General features: G+C 41.3%; 1 protein-coding gene across 2 annotated transcripts in view; it reads right to left on the bottom strand.

Annotated features, from left to right (window-relative positions):
- The window catches only part of LOC311109184 (enhancer of polycomb homolog 1-like), a 52,682-nt gene extending 35,832 nt beyond the window's left edge, over positions 1–16,850 (bottom strand). Inside the window, exon 1 of one of the 2 annotated variants that reach the window (XM_084152022.1) lies at positions 16,768–16,850. Coding sequence is in view for 1 of the 2 variants with exons in the window: in XM_084152021.1 (XP_084008147.1) it covers positions 12,630–12,782 (153 nt within the window). In the remaining variant the exon portion in view is untranslated. Of the gene's footprint in view, positions 1–12,629; positions 13,011–16,767 lie in introns of those variants that run through there. The other variant, XM_084152021.1, reaches the window with a different exon arrangement.
- Positions 16,851–22,482: the final 5,632 nt, after the last annotated feature.

Consider the following 22,482-nt stretch of genomic DNA (forward strand, 5'->3'; position numbering starts at 1 on the left):
GACCCTAAGCATACTGCTAAAGCAACACTCGAGTGGTTTAAGGGGAAACATTTAAATGTCTTGGAATGGCCTAGTCAAAGCCCAGACCTCAATCCAATTGAGAATCTGTGGTATGACTTAAATATTGCTGTACACCAGCGGAACCCATCCAACTTGAAGGAGCTGGCGCAGTTGTGCCTTGAAGAATGGGCAAAAATCCCAGTGCCTTAATGTGCCAAGTTTATAGAGACATACCCCAAGAGACTAGGAGCTATAATTGCTGCAAAAGGTGGCTCTACAAAGTATTGACTTTGGGGGGGATAGTTATGCATGCTTGTTTGTTTCACAATTAAAAAACATGTTGCATCTTCAAAGTGGTAGGCATGTTGTGTAAATAAAATGATACAAACCCCCCAAAAATCCATTTTAATTCCAGGTTGTAAGGCAACAAAATAGGAAAAATGCCAAGGGGGGGGGGGTGAATACTTTCGCAAGCTACTGTATGTACGTATGTATGTATGTATGTATGTATGTATGTATGTATACACTCAAAAATATATGGGGGATTGGAAATGATGCAGACAATTACATTGATGGAAGATACAATCTGCAACATTAAAGCTGATCTACAACCTAAAAAAAAAATTGGTTAAAAGAAAACAATAAATAATTACTCACAGCTTCTAGACTCAGCGTAGTGCAGGGACCCTCTACTAGGTTGTTGTTGTTTATGGCACAGGCAATGATCAAACTAGCCATAGCAGGGTGATGGACAGTAGATCATTCATAGAAAGAATGTAGCCAGCTACATTTCCTATTGTTATGCTTGAAGTTAGCCTAATATTGCATTTTACCGGAGAAAAGTAGCTACACATCAGTCAGACGACTAGTGCAATGATTTCTCAGAGTGGAAAAGTGCAACTGAAGCACAAAATTAGTCTAAAGCCGAACAGAAATGACAAAAAAATGTGTGACGCGCTCCATCATAATTAGTCAAAAGTCACTATGATAATTAACATATAAATGGTGTTGTGGAATTTCTGGGGGATTTCATCTGGTTTTATAACAGTGTCTTTGCTTTCATAATCTGTATGTCTTATTGCCAAATTCTGCATATAAATATATATTTTTATCTTATAAACATAGGATGAAACATAGCAACGGAGGACTTTCACATTGGTTTGGTAGATGCTAGCGTGCAACATCACATCAGGCTTTCGCGGCACTATCTCAAAAAAAAAAAAAAAAACTCAAATCTTCCAGATATAGGACAGACACTTCAAAACCTTATTCCTTATGATTAATTTTTTGACTGTCTTTTGTGCCATTTATGAATGTGTTACTCAATGCGTTTCTATGGGCTATAGTAGACAAAGGCCAAATTCAATTATTATTTTATACTTGAAGGGGTCCTAAAATTGATCCATGGTATGACCATCTTAAAACAATTCCATATGTTAAACTTAGTACCCCACTTAGACTTTTAGAAGTTAACCACTCTCCTCCCCCTCATCTACACTGAATCTAGATGCAATAGGGTATTCAATCAGATGATTTTCCGGTTTGCCCAATCAAAACTACTGTAGAGTATCATCCGCAGGAAAACAAAACAAGTTTACCTCAGGCTACACTGTCTCTCTCGTTCTTCAGATGTCAAAAACCCATCATACATAGTCACATTGTCACTACTGCCTACACCTTAGCTAGCTAGCTAGCTAGCTTTCTACTGCATCAATCGATTCCCGGGAGAGAGGAGAGAAGAAGAAAAAAAGAGAGTAAAAGAAAATAAAAATGCTCAATTTTTAAATACTAATGTTATGCTGAGAACTGGTTCAGACGATCAGTGGTGTCAACTTATTGTTGACTACTTTTTGACACCTGAGCCGGAGAGCGTCTCCATCAGTGACTCCGCAGACAACACAGACTCAGACGAGCTAGTAATTTATGGGACCTGTGTGTGGGCACAGAGAGAGAGAGAGAGAGCACGCACAAAGTTGGGAATGTGTAGCCCATAAAACATTTGAAGTAACTTATGGGACCTGTGTGTGTGTTAGGTGCTCATATTTGCCCTAAAGACAGGTTACATAAATGTGTGTGTGTGTGTGTTCAAGCTTGCATTTCAATGAGTGCAGGTCATGTGTAGTTGGTGTTATTAAAACTGTGTTGATATTACTTGAAAATGTATTGGCTAGAATATATAATATTTTTCTGATGAAAATCATCTAGTGCTCATTGGTAAGATCGCTGGTTCCATGAACCTCTGCAAGGAAACGGTCATTTCGAAAAGGAGCAAACAAAAATAAAACGGAGGTCATCCTATTTCCTTGATAGCCAGCAAATCTGCAGACAAATATTAAAGTTCCTACATGAGTAATACAAGTTAATGTTTTCTGTTATTATTGGGGCTACAACAGTATTATAAAGTTCATGAGGTATTTATACTGAACAAAAATATAAAGGCAACATGCAACACTTTCAAAGATTTTACTGACTTACAGTTCATAGAAGGAAATCAGTCAATTGAAATACATTCATTACGCCCTAATCTATGGATTTCACATGACTGGGCATGTGTGAAAATAAGTGAATGTAGCCAATACATTCTGTAGTTTGTATGTGTACAAACGTATACACGTGCACATGTATGCACGTGTGCGCGACAACGATGCAGACAGACACCATGTAATTTATACATGTAGCCTATGTGTGTGAGAGAGAAAGAAGAACACAGGCATATTTGAATACATTTGTAAAAAGTAACTGCAAAACTTTGACTGTGTTTTTCTCAAAAACATGATTTGGTGACACTGCATGTAATGGCAAGTAACGGTCTTGATATTTGGAGTAGAGAGATCATGTTGGTCTCATTAGAAAGCTAACACTCTCCTCTTTCCAGCATGGGGTATTCAACCTGGGGTCTGTGAAAATATATATATTTTTAAGTGAGAAAATATTTTATTTTGCTAGCAACAAAATACATTTGTATTACAGTACATACCTACAGACGAAAAGAGAATAATCTTATTTCTAATGATGCCAACTTTATTACGCCACTCCTATAATTGAGCAAATTACTCATTGGCGCTAATTACACTCACCGGAGTATTGCCAACCTTTGTTTAACCAGGTAAACAGCTGATAAGAGTTTACACTTTCTCTTCTAATTATAATGTGGGGCCCCTGGGTCGCTGATTTGCCTGGGCAAGGATCCCTGGGCAAGAAGAGCTTGAAGACCCCCTGATCTAGCAGTATTAGCTAAGGCAGGTACAATCTGTAGATTCTGTCTTGTGAATCTTGGTCATGCAGAACAGAGATGGCATTGACAAGAGTAGAAACATCTGGAACAAGGCTAGCACCATACAACCCTACTGCCATTAGACTACCTGAGACACAGCTAGGCCACACAGGCTAAAACAGAAATAAAACGGAATGCAATGTAGCCTATTTTCACAGCTGATTCATTCCATCGATTTAATGATACCTGGATGCACAGGTGATGACTCCAATAAAAGTTGCTGTGACAACCAAACTGTGGCCTCCAGTAGGTGTTCAGACTCAAGCTGATTAGATGGGTCCTGGTCCAAATTAGTGGATTATATAGGGAATAAGGGTGCCATTTGGGACACAACCAATGACTCAAAGAGTCTTCTCAGTCAGAGCTAAGAGTGGTGTAATCAAAGGTAGAGGTAGGCATACATTCAATTAAATTAGGACTGACCCCATTTAGTCGACTGGTCGATTGTTTGGTTGATAGGCTGTTGGTTGAATTCTTTATTCGAGCAGTTGCAAAAATATACACTGCTCAAAAAAATAAAGGGAACACTTAAACAACACAATGTAACTCCAAGTCAATCACACTTCTGTGAAATCAAACTGTCCACTTAGGAAGCAACACTGATTGACAATAAATTTCACATGCTGTTGTGCAAATGGAATAGACAACAGGTGGAAATTATAGGCAATTAGCAAGACACCCCCAATAAAGGACTGGTTTGCAGGTGGTGACCACAGACCACTTCTCAGTTACTATGCTTCCTGGCTGATGTTTTGGTCACTTTTGAATGCTGGCGATGCTTTCACTCTAGTGGTAGCATGAGACGGAGTCTACAACCCACACAAGTGGCTCAGGTAGTGCAGCTCATCCAGGATGGCTCATCAATGCGAGCTGTGGCAAGAAGGTTTGCTGTGTCTGTCAGCGTAGTGTCAAGAGCATGGAGGCGCTACCAGGAGACAGGCCAGTACATCAGGAGACGTGGAGGAGGCCGTAGGAGGGCAACAACCCAGCAGCAGGACTTCTACCTCCGCCTTTGTGCAAGGAGGAGCACTGCCAGAGCCCTGCAAAATGACCTCCAGCAGGCCACAAATGTGCATGTGTCTGCTCAAACGGTCAGAAACAGACTCCATGAGGGTGGTATGAGGGCCCGACGTCCACAGGTGGGGGTTGTGCTTACAGCCCAACACCGTGCAGGACGTTTGGCATTTGCCAGAGAACACCAAGATTGGCAAATTCGCCACTGGCACCCTGTGCTCTTCACAGATGAAAGCAGGTTCACACTGAGCACGTGACAGACGTGACAGAGTCTGGAGACGCCGTGGAGAACGTTCTGCTGCCTGCAATATCCTCCAGCATGACCGGTTTGGTGGTGGGTCAGTCATGGTGTGGGGTGGCATTTCTTTGGGGGGCCGCACAGCCCTCCATGTGCTCGCCAGAGGTAGCCTGACTGCCATTAGGTACCGAGATGAGATCCTCAGACCCCTTGTGAGACCATATGCTGGTGCGGTTGGCCCTGGGTTCCTCCTAATGCAAGACAATGCTAGACCTCATGTGGCTGGAGTGTGTCAGCAGTTCCTGCAAGAGGAAGGCATTGATGCTATGGACTGGCCCGCCCGTTCCCCAGACCTGAATCCAATTGAGCACATCTGGGACATCATGTCTCGCTCCATCCACCAACGCCACGTTGCACAACAGACTGTCCAGGAGTTGGCGGATGCTTTAGTCCAGGTCTGGGAGGAGATCCCTAAGGAGACCATCCGCCACCTCATCAGGAGCATGCCCAGGCGTTGTAGGGAGGTCATACAGGCACATGGAGGCCACACACACTACTGAGCATCATTTTGACTTGTTTTAAGGACATTACATCAAAGTTGGATCAGCCTGTAGTGTGATTTTCCACTTTAATTTTGAGGGTGACTCCAAATCCAGACCTCCATGGGTTGATACATTTGATTTCCATTGATAATTTTTGTGTGATTGTGTTGTCAGCACATTCAACTATGTAAAGAAAAAAGTATTTAATAAGATTATTTCATTCATTCAGATCTAGGATGCGTTGTTTAAGTGTTCCCTTTATTTTTTTGAGCAGTGTATATATATAATTATGGCACGTCATAATTTCCAATCTACAATGTTTGTTTGGTTACCGTAATTTCTGTTAATGCATTCAATATATTATTATTAGTCTTTTACAGTTCTCATTGTCAGAGTGGACACGTTTGCAAGAGCGCACAACCTAGGCTACACTTGGTTTATTTCATTCCATTTACGAGTGGTCAATTTATTCATTGTGTTTTGTTTGGAGCGCTCCTGTCAATGTTGAGTAAGGACGCGCACCTGATTACGCATTGAAGTAGGCCTAGGCTACCTGGCCTGTGCGCAAATGTAGGCTTATAAATGTGCCCTGATAGTATTTCTGATTGTCTCAACTCACCACCACTAATGTGCTGTGGAGCTTCACAACTAAAAAAATGATTCACCTTAAACATTAAGTAAATGAACTCTGTTTTTACATCCATTGAGAATGACAACAGTTCCTCAATGTAAGCTATTTGAAAAATATTTCCAGCTCTCTCCCTTTCAATAACCACTGTGAAGAAAATAAAAAATAAAATGCTCTGATCCGGTGGAAACATCTTAAAATAGGCCTACCTGATTACTTCTTATCCTTGCGCAAATACAGCCGTCTGTCCGGAGCTCACTGGCATTGGAAACTGAGGGTCCAGAATATTTTATACAATGTTGCAAGTTTGTTAACGCTTTGGGCTGGACACAGTTGATAGTTGATACAATGTTTCAAGTTCCTTGCAGACGGGCCATGCATAGCCAATGTGATATATTTTGATCAGTATATTTTCTACCTGCAGGCTGCTTTGTTTCTATTTGTTGGCTTTATGTAGGCTACTTTTTACATAGTTGACAATGGAAGTTACTTTTAGATTTGTATAATTTTCATTTAGATAGAATTTGTATTAATCACATGAATGATTTTGAGATACGAAGACTATTATAAAATAAATGAAACTGTTCCACGAAAATGCGCATATGAAAATCATAACTGTCACTCAGATTGGCACTCCAAATGGAAAAGGTTGCCGACCCCTGGTGTAGCGTATTACTGGCAACTTCGGGAACATAATGGCAGAATCTGTAAAGGCCAGCAGCAGCGGGAGATGGTGTTCGAGAACAGGTTGTTTTCTTCTGGTTAGGCTATCTTGATCTCTGGCTCCCTCTTGAGTCATTTGTGTTTGAACTACTGTGCTTAAAGCATCAGACAAGCTCAGTAGCCTACATATAGGCTAGTTGATTTTATTAAAACACATAGGGTGTGTCTATATGGAGAAATACTTTGAAAGATTTTTTTCTCTCTTTGTTTTTAAAATCGGTGACAGCCCTTAATTAATTTCTTACATTAAATTCAATTGAAACAGTCCACACAGTCCTGATCAAGGCATAGTTTTGTATTAGAGTAGATCTCTGTACAGATTATAGTAGCCTAATAGTCAATTCTAGTAAAGTAGCAGGTGCACTGGCACTGCACTTCAATCATGCAGCATCTCAACATTTAAGCAGGGATGTGTAAGGCTATGTGTACTGTGATGTTAGCTAGCTAGGTGTAATAACTATGTGGAGGATTATGAAACACTGGCTCTCAGTCGCTGACATGTTCCACTTGACAGATTCCAAAAGTAAAACTGTGCGAGGCAGGCAGGGGTTGGAAATGGTTCACTACATGGGACATAATAGCCTAGAGCTCAAAGGGGATACCTAGTCAGTTGCGCAACAAAGCATTCAACCAAAATGTGTCTTCCGCATTTAACCCAACCCCTCTGAATCAGAGAGGTGCGGGGGCTGCCTTAATCGATGTCCACGTCATCTGCGACAGGGGGGCAGTTGATGGGGGTTAACTGCCTTGCTCAACCAGCGAACCAGTGATCTTTCGGTTACTGACCCAGTCCATTTACTAACCAAGTAGCCTAATTGTACAAAGATAAATCCACCACAAGACAATGACAATCAATTTGGTAGAGGTCAGTAAAGGAAAAGTCATTAGATTCAGCCAAAGTCTTTTTCGATTTCATAGAGAAAAGTGAGGGAAACTATTTCAATATTCCACAAACAATGCATAAAACATAAAAACATTGACGTGTATAAAATATGCATGCTGTTGATGCCTGTATGGTTTCACAATAGGCCGCCAGCCAGAGAGCTTTGCATTCCAGATTTAAAACCACCAGACCAGTGCCTGGTCAGGGGAAGCTAGCTAGCAGTCCACCCAGTCTGGCCCAGCCAACCAGCTCCCAGAGTGTGTCCCAAATACCACCATATTCCCTACATAATGCATTACTTTTGACCACTAACACTGTGTGCCCTGTTCACAAGTAGTGCACTATAAATGGGAATAGGGTGCCATTTAGGATGCAGCTCCAGGGTTTCCCATCCAGTTCCCACTGGTGTAAATGTGGGTCAAACATACAGCAAAGCAGCCAAGCTGCATATCACTTGAGCCCCTGTAGTAAAACAGCCTCTATCTCCTAAGTCTCTGTCACTCCAGGAAGTTACATAACAGAGAGCACAGGAGGGAGAGGTGGCTGGTGGGATTCTTCTGATAGTTAAATTAACTGCACCCCCAGTCCCTTCCTCTGTTTGCATTCACTGAGGCATTGGCCCCCCTCTGATGCTCTGGTGAGGTCATGAAGAGGCAATAACCCACTGTCTCTCTGACCATAACAGAATGCTCAAAATTGGCCAATGGGTTTGTTTTGGATTATAACCCAAAACTGGGTCAAAGTTGTTTTGCATCACACTCCCTGACAGTCTAAAAATGTGCACACACAGCATTAGCCTGAACCAGGGGTTGGAACCGGTTCAGGGAACAGAACCAATGTTTTTCAAGGTACAGAAATGTAACCGGGAACAAAAGTGATCCATACAGTTCCGTTACAGAACTGTTATTTTAAAAGCATGGAAACCGGGTAATAACGTTCCAGGCAAAACGCTAAACAAAGCGCATATGCAAAGCCACCACTGTCACTCAAACGTATTCCAGTGTCTGCCTGCAAGCTGAAAATATTTACCAGTGTGTGTTCATGCTAAACTTGCACCTCCCCCCTCCGTAGCATAGGCTACTGTACTGACTTTTCAAGCGTGATTCAGAATACACTTTTTTATTAGCTAGAGAAGAATGGATTAACTTGTTCAATGCTAGTTAAGGATACTTTAGGTATAGTTCACATTTCACGTTAGATTTATTAACTCCAAAAGGAAAGATGTGTTTTTAATTCTGGTTCAAAATTCCTCCATAGAAGCCGCTCCTCCTAGGTATAATTCTGTTGACCTAATTCAGATAATGCATGTCTTAACAAGATGCACCGCGCTTCAAGCCTCCTCCTCAACCCGCTCTCACTCTCCCCCCACCCGCAAAATGTCAGTTGCATCTTGCACCATAGGCGGCACTTGTCTGTCCATCACGCATGTAAAGAACTAGCTTGCCTGCTCTATCCGCACTGATTGGTGAAGTAATTTAAATGAGCTAAATGTAAAAAAAAACTTGATTGATTACACAAGTTAAAAAAGGAACAGAAAATAACGATATAAACTGGTACTTTTTGGGGGTTTCGAACTGGTTCAGAAATGTATTTTGCTGGTCGGAACTGTGGAACGGAACATAAAACGTTAGTGGTTTTGTTCAGAACGAAACGCTGGAAAATCATGTCGGTTCCAACCCCTGGCCTGAACACTCAGATCTAGCTAAATTACATTCCGGAGTCTGGCTTCATTTTACCCATAGATTGTTGCTACTTGCTTCCATAGCTACCTAGCTAATAACTAGCAACACTCCTACTCTGAGGTGCTTTATGAATACTGGCACTGGCTTCTAAAATGCTTGTTTTTTGTCAGCGGTAGTTAGCGTGAATTAAGAATTAGACTATGGTCAAACTTCCAACAACAGACCCCATCTCTCCTTACTCCTGTCACTTTGAGACACATGGCTAAGAAAAGCTTATGTGCACGCCTCTGTATCAGAAAAGACAGACATGCTTGTTTTTCTGTTCACAATCAAAATGATTGACTAGTAGTTTGTGTTGCATGGTATACCAAAACGTCAGTACTTTTTCAATACTATAACATGAGAAACAGTTTGGTACTAGAATTTGTGTTACTTTGGGTACTTCTGTCAAATGTGTCTCACGTCAAACAGATTGAGAGGATAGAGTCTAGAAATTTGTCTGAATCTTCTCAAGGGGGCAGTAGTAAGCTAGCTACTTGTGCTTTCGCAAGCAGCTGACAGCGCAAGCCACTTTTGAGAAGCAAGAGAGAAAATGCTGACAGCATGGCTTCTAACGAAAACATCATACCTCCACGCCCGCAGCTTGCTGACAAAACTGACTCCAGAAGCAAACTATGGAACTTTGCTTACAGAACAGATGAGGACCAGTCCACCGAAACAACTATGCAAAAGGTGTTACAAAGCAGTGCAGCGCAAGGTTTAGTTGCAAAACGGCAAACTATTTTAACCCATGATATCTGCATTAGAGGTTAACACAGGAGTGAAAATTCATTCCTGTCCTGTCTTGTAAAAACAAACATCCCATACTGTCCTGATCCTGCAACAGTTCTATAACCCTGGAACTTTCCTGTCCTATCCCGATAAAAATTCTGGTCCCCATTTTTACACGCAGAAATAGCTTCCTCCATTAGCTGCTCCTCTGCAGCATTGCATAAGTGGAAACCAAGACTGTTCTCAAGGCAAGCCTGGTTGTAGCTAGATATGTTTGAGTTGCGACTGGGACAATTTTAGCATTTTAGCTAACCCTAATTCTCCTAACCTAGTCAAAACCGGCAGAAATGCCCTGAGAACAGTCTCGGGCCCTGTGTAGCTCAGTTGGTAGAGCATGGTGCTTGCAACGACAGGGTTGTGGGTTCGTTTCCCACGGGGAGACAGTATGAGAAAAAAAATATGTATGCACTCACTAACTGTAAAGTCGCTCTGGATAAGAGCGTCTGCTAAATGACTAAAATGTAAATGTTTCCACTAATGCAATACAGCATTAGTAGTCATAGCAACTGCTCCGTTTGGCTGCTCAGCGCTCACGAGACAGTTGCCTGTACACTGCTGATAACCACATTACAAGATTTTGGCAATGAAGGCAGCCCTTGTACTTACTCAAGAGTTGGATGAACTCATGGATATTGGACATGTGTAATTGTGTACATTTCCATGTGCGTCTGAGGTAAAGTAGTGAATGACTACAACTGGAGCAAGGACCGAGGTGCGAGCCGACGGAAGGGGGGAAATTACCATTTATTTTTTATTAAACGGTGCACTATGCAGAAATCGCCCTGCCATTTCCTGGTTGTTAAATTAGTTCGCCTAATTTCAGTTTGTGTGACATAACAAGCAAGTATAGTGTAGAGAATCATTGTACCCTTTTCCATAACCAAAAACATTGTATTTTCAGCTGGTTGAAGCTGGTTTACAAAAGCAAAACAGTAACTTAACAGCTTCTACCCCCAAGCCATAAGACTCCTGAACAGCTAATCAAATGGCTAACCGGACTATTTGCATTGCCCCCCCCCCCCCCCCCTCCTCTTTTACACTGCTGCTACTTATCTATGCATAGTCACTTTAACTCTACCTACATGTACATATTACCTCAATTAACCTGTGCCCCCGCACATTGACTCTGTACCGGTACCCCCTGTATATAGGCTCACTACTGTAATTTTACTGCTACTCTTTATTTGTTTTTATTTTTTTACATATCTATTTTTTACATAACTTGTTTTTCTTAAAACTGCATTGTTGGATAAGGGCTTGTAATTAAGACGGGAAGCATAGAAATAGCACAAATAGAGCAGAGCTAATGCTTCTTAGACTTGCTTTCAATGAGAATGACAGATCTATAACTCATATTTTTATATGAATTTGGTCAGGTCGCCCAAAAAGTTTCATATTGCAGCTTTAAGTAAACTATTAGACATACACAGCTTTTTGTAAATATTTTTTATGAAATGCTCCACACAAAAAAAAATCAGTGTATAACTATTCCTACACTGCCCGTTCATGTGGACCGTCGATCCTGACCTGACCCCTACTTGACTCTAGAACTTGACCCCCCCAATTCTGCTTGCTAGCAGTAGCCACTAGCCAGCCAGCAGCCCTGGGTGGAGCATTGCACCCTGGGAATCATTATGCTGTGTAAAATCCATCATATGGTGTGTAGACTACTGCAATATAAAAGCTTCAGAAATTAGCTTCAATGTGTTTGTCATTTTGGAACTAAACTATTAATATAATACATTACATTATTTAGCTGTAATGAATAATGATTCATAGGTCTAATGAATACCATTTGACCCAATATGGCCATAGATTCGCAAATTAACCCGGATATGTATCAAATTACATTTTAAAACAGTTTAGATTTAAATTGTAAAATTATTTTGTATTCTCCGAGTCTCAGATAGGGTTTTGCATAAGGAAAATGTAAGATATTCTTCTGTTATTTCCCTGCATAATGCGGCAAATACTGTGTCCAAAATAAGTTTTTTTTTACTGCAGTAATTTTGCGGTGTAAATGCAGTTATTCTGCATCAACACACCAGTTGACTGCAGTTACTACACTTTTACTGCAGTTTCAAAACTGCACTATTTTTTGTAAAGGTAAAATGAAGTTTTATTTTTGAAATAAATTAAATAGAATATAAGATGTGTTATTTTAGTTGTTTTACCAGTTAAACATAGTTCAATGTGTAAAAAAAATAAAAGCCCAGTGGTTATTCTGTGACTTCTGCTAATACCCTCTCTTTTTTTGCCGTGGTATCCTTTCGGTACAGAGTATGATACTAAACCTGGTATCGAAGTCAATTCTGGTGTCGTGACAACACTACCAGTAGTGGCACAGGCAGAGGCGTGCATGGTCGATTTCACCGATCTATCCAAATGTGTTGCCCATTCAAAACATACTGAGAAAAGACATGTTGACTCAATGTCTCCCCCTGGTATTTGTTCATCGTAAGGGCACCACTTCAAAGCCCATCCCCAACAGTCTTTGGCAAAGTGAAAGTCAACAAAATGGCGGATGCGAAACTAATCACGTGACCCCTTTGTGTTTTACAATGCAATTCCAATTGAAATAAGTGGACAGAACACGGCTAACGAAGCCAAAATCGAAACAATACACGGTTAGGATTACATTAACGGGAAAATGTAGGTGTAACACGCCAATTTCGTAGCTATCTACCGTGTTCACGGAAAATAGACATGGCCGCCATTTTGTGCAAAGTTGCGCAGGCAAGATAGCGACGCCCCCCATATTGTGAAAATGTGGAAAACATCTCAAATATGAATCTGACAGCGATAAAAACATACCGATTCTTCCTCTTTCTCCATCCCAGTTGGCATTTGCGGTACTGCCCGATTGATAGAGGCATATTCGTGCAGGTCTGGCAAGTCCTCGCAGCGGAAGACGGGTAGAGGCTTGGTAGCGTCCAGCGCCCGTGCCCGAAACGACAATTTACTCATGTTTTTTTATAATGTAAGATGCAGCATTAATCTAACCGATATCCTAAGGTTCACAACAATACTGCTTTGAGTTCTCATGGATGGATCTGTGATGTTCGCCAGAAGTCAACCGTTCGATTGGTAGTAGGACTGGTATATGGAGATGCGAACGGAGCCGGGAAGGCCCGGATTTTGATCGCTCTCTGTCGGTCTCTTTTTTCCGAGGCTCCGCTCTCCCTGGTTCAATACGCCATGGCCAACATGGCGGACATTACAAACTCTTGCAGCTCCCCGTTCGCTCATAGCGGGCCAACCCCCAGTCACACAACAGCCATTCCCACACGGTTTTGCACGCGTGCGCGCTCGCGGAGCCCCGAGGGGAGGGGGAACTGGGGGAAGCGGAGTACTCACACGTTCCCTCGGTAGAAACTGCCTGGAATGAATATTCACATACTAGGAGAATCAGCTGCAAACCAGTGCGCGCTAGCGGCGAACGAAATCACTTGCTGTAATGTGTTTTTTTATTCCACAGCACAGGGCGACAGACAGCCCTGGCGCGATGATTAATAGTTTGCACAAAACGCAGACAATAAAAAAAAACTGGAATACAATATAACTTCATTTGAACTGTAAAACAAACTAAAGCAACTATGCACGAACTCTAGATGGGATACTTGAATAAGTTGTATGTTAGATAGTTGTATACCAAGTGCAGAAGACTGTTGTGAAAATAATTTGCAAACTAAATATGAAAAGAAAATCACGATTCAGTGTCCCAAAGATGAGTGTACTGTAATTATATGGGACCCATGTGTTAGTCAATGTCGCCCTCTTGTGGCATAACCTAAAAGTACTGCACTGTTGGTTATTTCCTACTTCAACCTGTGTTCTCTATCACAGCTTTCAGTTTGGATACAGATCAACCAGACTACCACCTGGATTCAGAGGATGAGGCGTTTGTGAATAAGCATAAAGAAGATGGAGATCAGCTCTCTGCAGTTTGAGGAGATGATCAACCGGCTGGAGAAAGGCGGTGGCACACAGGTACTTTACCACAATGCATTATGAAGCCTCAAGGCACTTCTTTCAGAAGAGTAGCCAATATCAAATCAAACGACTATCATCATGCTGCTGTTGAGCTGTAATCAGAACATTTTCGACCAACCTTTACTTGCTGATACCTCTTTCTCGATTTGGAAGGCACCTGTGTCAAACGTGTGTCCAGTTGCTGGTGGTATTACCAAAAACATAATTTTCAAAAAATATTAAAATTCCCTTTTTGCACTGCATGGAGGTTCCTCGCCATTTTAGCTGTCTGAGATCTCGCATTTCCCAACATCTTTGCAGGAACTAGTCACTTATAAGCCCCACGGCCACATGTAGAAGAGGTATGACAGCGCGTCACAGTGTGACCCAAACACAAACAAAGATTTACACACACAAGATGCCATTTCTCACTCAGTACAAAAAGTGGATTTAATCTTTTGGAATAGTTCCTCGTTATCGGAGTTCCATCTGCAACTGGACACATACGTTAAGACACCGGTGCCATCCGAATTGAGAACAAAGAAAGTATCGGCAAGTAATGGTTAATCTAAAATATCCTGATTATTGCTAGCAGTATTATGCTCTACCTTAAACACAAGCTTTAGAAACCTATGCCGCTAAGGTTAGAGTTCACTTGGCGATCAGAAGATAGGATGTAGGCCCAAACCTCCTAGAGAGCTACTTGGCATGCAAGCACACGCTCCAACCTAGCTCTCAAACCCTTCTCTCCATAGGGTTTTCAGCGGTTACCTTCGCCGATGGCTGGCTCAGTGTGAACTACAATTCCGACCCTGCGTTTTAACGTTTAGAAACGTCAATCATTGCTTGCGAAACGGTTTTTGAAACATATGTCCCTTATCTTTAATATCAGCGAGAAATAATATTTTCTAAAAGGTGTGTAGTAATTTAACATTTCGTTATTTTGAAAATGATATCTTGCTGATTTGAAAGATACATTCCTTATGTTTCCAAAACCATACCACAAGTGATGCATGGTAACGTTTAGAGCAGGGGTGTAAAACATGCGGGACAGATCCAGCCCGCAAGGGGGACCAATCCGTCCGCAGGTGGTTTGAGTAATAAAAACAAATATATGAAATCAATATGAACTCAATATACTTAAATTACTAAAACCAAATGGAAACTGTGTAGAAATGATAATGGACCTACATTTATACAGTTTCTTGACTGTGTCCAGCTTGCTAATAAATCACAAATGAAAGCTAGACAGTCAGGGAGAATTTAAAATGTTAAAAATGATGGATAGGACTATTTTTTTGATAGTTGACTGCGAGGAAACGTAACCAATTTTCAATGTGGCCCTCCGGACCTTGTTGAAGAACGAATGTGCCCCCGGTTTAGAGCAACGTCGGGGCACTTAACGGGAAGAAGATACCTTCATCAATAGGCGCTAAAGGTAGTTAGCATCTATGAATGGGTTAGCGCCAACCCTGCTGTAACACACCCAATTCACCTAATCCTGATAACAATTGATATAAAAATCAGGTGCGGATATTTGTTCCTTAAATAATTATCTGATTTAACTTCTGAAAGACTACCTTGTTGTCCCACAGGAAAGTGGCTACAAAAATGCTATGGGATTTTCCTGTAGGCATTTTCCTGCAGGATTCACAGGTTTTTTTTCTACGCTCCAATTTATTTTAAAATTGCACCATCAAACATTCCCAACAGCAAATGGCTCTTGCTAATGTAATAAAGTAGTAAAGTATTGTTAGTGTTAAAGCTCCTGCAGTCATCCTATTTCCCAAGTAAAAATAGCCTATGACCAAAATATCACCCATAATATTTGTACGCTATTAAAATCCTCAGAATAAGAATCTTCTCTCATCTCTACCTATCAGGAAGCCTGAAAGAACAGGCTGAGTGTGTGGGGAGCTTATATTCATGAGCTCACCTTGATTGACAGCTCTTTGAAACACCCTTGTGGTCGTTGCCAGGTAACAAGGTAAATAATAGGCCACATGTCATTCCGAGCCTAAATGGTATGTATGCCTTTTCTCTACAAAATGCTCTCATGGTCAGCAGAGTTGATCATTGACTGTTGGATATCAGACAAACAGCAGCAATACACAATTGCATTTCTATTGTTTTGTAACTAAATTACAGAACAGTTCACTGATACACACAATAATTTGTAAAGCCAGAGTCACCTTAGAAGCTTAGACATAAGAGAATGTACATGAAAACAGCATACAATAAGTCTACTGGACAATTTATTGGTGCCTCTCCATTAACATTATAAATGACTATATTCAGAATTGTATGTATTGATCAAACATTTATTTGATCATTTACAATAGGCCAGCATAGCCGAAATATTGATCAACATGAACACTCATGAGAAAACGGTGAGAAATAATGGTGTGCAGGACCCATTGATTCGAACAATTTGTAACTCATATCTCCAGTCCGAATGCTTAAATTAATTACTAAGGCTTTTGGAAATATAACCAACTACAGAGATTGATGGGGAGGGGAGTGGGAGAGGAGGGGGACCTTCACTAACTTTAAGCATCAGTTGTCAGAGCACCTTACCGATCACTGCACCTGTACACAGCCCACCTGAAATTAGCCCACCCAACTAACTCATCCCTATATTGTTATTTATTTTGCTCTTTTGCATCCCAGTATCTCTATTTGCACATAACTCTTGCACATCTAGCATTCCAGTGTTAATACTAATTGTAATTATTTTGCACTATAGCCTATTTATTGCCTTACCTCCATAACTTGCTACATTTGCACACACTGTATATATATTTTCTGTTGTATATTTTCTTACTTTGTTTTTTTTACCCCATATGTAACTCTGTGTTGTTGTTTTTAATCGCACTGCTTTGCTTTATCTTGGCCAGGTCACAGTTGTAAATGAGAACTTGTTCTCAACTGGCTTACCTGGTTAAATAAAGGTGAAATAAAAAATAAAATAAAAATGTACCCCGCTTCAATCAAGCAGGCTTCAGTCACCCACTTGGCTTCAGTCACCCCCAAGACTGAAGCGGGAGACAAATCCAGCTATGGCCTCCTCCTCGTCAGGCCTCTTGGATCAAGGGTGACCTTGTTGAAGAGGAGATCCAGGAGCATGTCTGCGTAGCCTGTTTTTGAAAAGATAAACGTTTGTTAAATATGTAGTGAATTTAATTTCCTTTTCTGATTTATACTATCAATTTGTTAATGTAGTGTTCTACTCATTCTACAATGTGTTTTTGAAGTACTCAATTTGAAATATGCAATATTTGTTTGGGCACTTTTTTGTGAAACTTTTCAATGTTCGTATTTTTGTGTGCCTGAAAATGATCAATTAATGCAGATTTGAAATGAATAACTGACTTCGGTCTTCAGACTTCACAGCATATCCTCCTTCTTTGCCTTGGGAAAGCTGTTTTTGTATTGCTGCATTTCTGCTGTGGTTGCCTGGTAAGCTGTGCAGACACAGTAGATATTGAATAGAAAATGTATTTAATTAGTTTGATGATAGTGGAAAGACAAGGAGCTGGAAAGTCAAATAACCCCCCCCCCCCCCAAAATCATAATGATTAGACCCAATGACACAAACTACATCAACTGTAAGACAACAACCCACACAAGAGTGGTAAATGGTAAAGCACCCTTTACTGGTTCTAACAGCCGACCAATCAGCTTTCTGCCGACGCTTAGCAAACTTTAGGAAAAAATGGTGTTTGACCAGATACAATGCTATTGCTCTATAAACAAATTAACAATAGACTTTTCAGCATGCTTATAGAGAACGGCACTCAACATGTACTGCATTGACACAAATGACTGATTGGTTGAAAGAAATTGATAAGAACATCATGGGAGCTGTCCTGTTAGATTTCAGTGCAGCCTTTCATATTATTGACCATAACGTGTTGTTGAAAAAACATGTGTTATGGCTTTTCAACCTCAGCTCTGAATTCATATGGCAATCTAATAGAACATAGGGTTTTCTTTAATGATAGCTTCTCTAATGTAAAGTGTGGTGTACCGCAGGGCAGCTCTCTTGGCCCTCTACTATTTTATATTTTTACTAATGACCTGCCACTGGCATTAAACAAAGCCTGTGTGTCTATGTATGCTGATGATTCAACCCGATACGCGTCAGCAACCACAGCTAGTGAAATCACTGCAACCCTAAAAAGAGTTGCATCAGTTTTAGAATGGGTGGCCAATCATTCTGTAAGTTCTAGACTTCAGCTGAATCTGCTAATAAATGTGGCTGTTGAGGAGACTAAATTACTTGGTGTTACTTTGGATTGTAAACAGTCATGGTCAAAACATATTGAATAGGGATGTTAACGGTTAACCATTAATTAGTTAGCAGCCGAAAATACATTTAAATTGGTCTATATGTTAATTTGCATAATTTTGTGGAATTAAATTGGTGCGTGTGTATTTTCGTTAGTCGTCATGCATTTTTTTTTATCACGCGCACAGCATAGAGCCTAGTTTGAGGGGCGGAATAGTGAGGCCATCCTCCAAAAGTGAGGAAAGGAAGGGTTCAATTCTGGCTTTACTGGCAGAGGGCTACAATGAGCGTCATGTTGCTTTCATCCTTAACATTTCAAAGACGGCGGTTCATAAGAACAAGTTCAAGCAGCAGACATTGGGGACAACAAAGCTACAGACCGGCAGAGGACGAAAACGACTCTCTACTGACCGGGATGACCGCCAACTCATTCGAATGTCACTCAACAACCGTAGGATGACATCAAGTGACCTACAAAAAGAATGGCAAACGGCAGCTGGCGTGAAGTGCATGGCGAGGACGGTTCGAAACAGGCTCCTAGGGGCAGGGCTGAAGTTGTGCAAAGCTAGAAAAAAGCCCTTCATCAATGAGAAGCAAATAAGAGCCAGGCTGAGGTTTGCAAAAGACCATAAGGATTGGACCGTAGAGGACTGGAGTAAGGTCATCATGAGTCCAATTTTCAGCTTTGCCCAACACCTGGTTGTCTAATGGTTAGACAGAGACCTGGAGAGGCCTACAAGCCACAGTGTCTCGCACGCACTGTGAAATTTGGTGGAGGATCAGTGAGAATCTGGGGGTGCTTCAGCAAGGCTGGAATCGGGCAGAGTTGTCTTTGTGAAGGACGCATGAATCAAGCCACGTACAAGGTTGTCCTGGAAGAAAACCTGCTTCCTTTTGCTCTGACATTGTTCCCCAACTCTGAGGATTGGATTTTCCAGCATTACAATGCACCATGCCACACAGCCAGGTCAATCAAGGTGCGGATGGAGGACCACCAGATCAAGACCCTGTCATGGCCAGCCCAATCTCCAGACCAGAACCCCATTGAAAACTTCTGGAATGTGATCAAGAGGAAGATGGATGGTCACAAGCCATCAAACAAAGCTGAGCTGCTTGAATTTTTGCACCAGGAGTGGCATAAAGTCACCCAACATCAATGTGAAAGACTGGTGGAGAGCATGCCAAGACGCATGAAAGCTGTGATTGAAAATCAGGGTTATTCCACCAAATATTGATTTCTGAACTCTTCCTTAGTTAAAACATTAGTATTGTGTTGTTTAAAAATGAACGTGAACTTATTTTCTTTGCATTATTTGAGGTCTGACAACACCACTGCATCTTTTTTGTTATTTTGACCAGTTGTCAAATACAAATAAAAAAAGTTGGAAAGCAGACTGAAACAGTTTTTCATCTAGGATTTTGCCTGTGTGTAGCTCTATTCTGTTTATTTTTATCCCCCTCCCAAAAAAACTCCCTAGTCCTTGCCGATGACAAGCATTCCCATAACATGATGCAGCCACCACTGTGCATGAAAATATGAATAGTGGGACTCAGTGATGTGTTGGATTTGCCCCAAACATAACGCTTTGTATTCAGGACATGAAGTTAATTTATTTGCCACATTTTTTGGCAGTTTTACTTTAGTGCCTTATTGCAAACAGGATGCATGTTTTGGAATATTTGTATTCTGTACAGGCTTCCTTCTTTTCACTCTGTCAATTAGGTTAGTATTGTGGAGTAACTACAATATTGTTGATCCATCCTCAATTCTCTCCTATCACCGCCATTAAACTCTAACTGTTTAAAAGTCACCATTGGCTTCATGGTGAAATCCCTGTGCGGTTTCCCTCCTCTCCGGCAACTGAGTTAGGAAGGACACCTGTATCTTTGTAGTGACTGGGTGTATTGATACACCATCCAAAGTGTAATTAATAACTTCACCATGCTCAAAGGGATGTCTGCTTTTTTTTTTTACCCATCTACCAATAGGTGCCCTTCTTTGCGAGGCATTGGTCTTTGTGGTGGAATCAGTTTGAAATTCACTGCTCGACTGAGGGATCTTACAGATAATTGTATGTGTGTGTAACCGAAATGAGTTAGTCATTCAAAAATCATGTTAAACACTTATTGCACACACAGTCCATGCAAATTATTATGTGACTTGAACTTATTTAGGCTTACCATAAAGGGGTTGAATATTTATTGACTCAAGACATTTCAGCTTTTCATTTTGTATTAATTTTTAAAAAATGTCTATAAACACCATTAAACTTTGACATTATGGGATATTGTGTGTAGGCCAGTGACAAAATCTCAAATTTGATCCATTTTAAACTCAGGCTGTAACAATAAAATGTGGAAAAAGGGGTGTGAATACTTTCAGAAGGCACTGTATATCATACCTTTGCCTGGAAATAAAAAATATATAATTTTATTCAACATTCTGGCTTGTAGAGGACGTGAGAGGAAACTTTCCTGATTCAAACACTCATTTAGCCCTACGTTGAATTGCATTTAATTCAACGTAGGGCTAAATGAGTGTTTGAATCAGGAAAGTTTCCTCTCACGTCCTCTACAAGCCAGAATGTTGAATAAAATTATATTTTAACGTACTTTACCGGCTGTGCGGTTGGTCCTTTTGGCGGTAGGAATGAGACAATATATACTGCGTTCAGATTTCTATCACATGAAGCATGCGCACAAGATAAAAATACATGCACGAGACACATTCATACTTGCCGAGCTCGTGCACGTGTTTACATGGCTTACCGGTAAAGTACGTTAAAATATCATTTTATTCAACATTCTGGCTTAGAGGTTGTGAGAGAACTTTCCTGATTCAAACGCTCATTTCTGCCCAACGTAGGATTCAATGCAATTCGACGTTGGGTTTCCAGATAAATCTCACCTGTACAGATGGGAGGGTGTGATCTCATGCTGAGAACGTACCCGATGCTTATCATCCATTTGGGAATGGGAATAACTCTATAGTGGCCTGGGAAACAGAGACCGAAAATAAGGTGTAGTAGTTGTTTTGATGTCATTGTGTATATGTTGTCCCAAGGACCTCAAACCTATACCCTCAAATCTGGACCTCGAAGCAAGTTCCACTGCTTTTTTCCCCAGTATTCCCCTCTAATCAGGGCCGGATTTAGACCAGGGACACCAGGTGGGTGCAATTAATTAGGTAGAACAGACAAACAGCAGTATTTCTGACCTCGTAGGCCACCTCCCGAGTGGCGCAGTGGTCTAAGGCACTGCATCGCAGTGCTAGCTGTGCCACTAGAGATCCTGGTTCGAATCCAGGCTCTGCTGTAGCCGGCCGCAACCGGGAGACCAATGGGGCGGCGCACAATTGGCCCAGCGTCGTCCAGGGTAGGGGAGGGAATGGCCGGCAAGGAGGTAGCTCAGTTGGTAGAGCATGGCGTTTGCAATGCCAGGGTTGTGGGTTCGATTCCCACGGGGGGCCAGTATGAAAATAAAAAAAGAATAATGTATGCACTAACTGTAAGTCGCTCTGGATAAGAGCGTCTGCTAAATGACGTAAATGTAAATGTTAAGAGATGTCCCAGGAACATACCCATGTTCGGAGTAGTCCTGTAGTAGTCACTACAGTCACGGTCCGTACTATCCGGAATCCTTGGGACGTCCCTACCCTAAACCCTAACATAACCTTTTAAAACTTCAACGAGATAGATTTCATGTAGCCAGGCCATGAGCATCAGTGCATGAGTTTCCACTAGCCAGTCAATGAGACAGCAACAGCACATATAGAACAATGACCCAGATGTTTCACTATGCATAAATCTGAAGCATCCAAATATGGTGATGAGAAGAAGCCCAGGTGGCCGGCAGTGGGAGAAGATTGGGCAAGATGGATTTTGGCCGACATTCTGCAAATGTTCTCATCTGTGAAACATTTGATCTCTATACAATTCTGTTATGAACAGAGTGGACTACGTTTTGTAGACTTTACCCTTTGCCTAAGTAAATTGCGTTTAGGAGCGCAAGGCCGAATGGAGTTATTGCAAATGCGCATTTCAGAGTAGGCGTTTTCTAACGGAAATATGCAAATACATGCTAGAACGCGCCAATAGGATCTTGCTAGATCGGCTCTGCCCACCTCCTTGCTTGTTTTGCCCACTATGAATAATTTCCTCCCATTTGAATTGGTAACGACAGGCTGTGGTCTACCTTGGGTTAGTTAAAAAAAAATCTTAGGCAACAGCGCCACCACAAATAGTCCACGAAACCTCAATGATGGCCAAGAAAATGTAAACTAAACGAATGTTACTTTGCTGTCGATAATAAAACTGCGGACAGAGAGAAGACCATTTGAGGAAATGAGCTGGCTGCAACCAGATTCCAGACACAAATGGGAATCAAATGTACCAAACGTTTCAG

This window comes from Coregonus lavaretus (genome assembly GCF_964263955.1).
Source record: "Coregonus lavaretus genome assembly, chromosome: 34".
Classification (NCBI taxonomy): Eukaryota; Metazoa; Chordata; class Actinopteri; order Salmoniformes; family Salmonidae; genus Coregonus; species Coregonus lavaretus.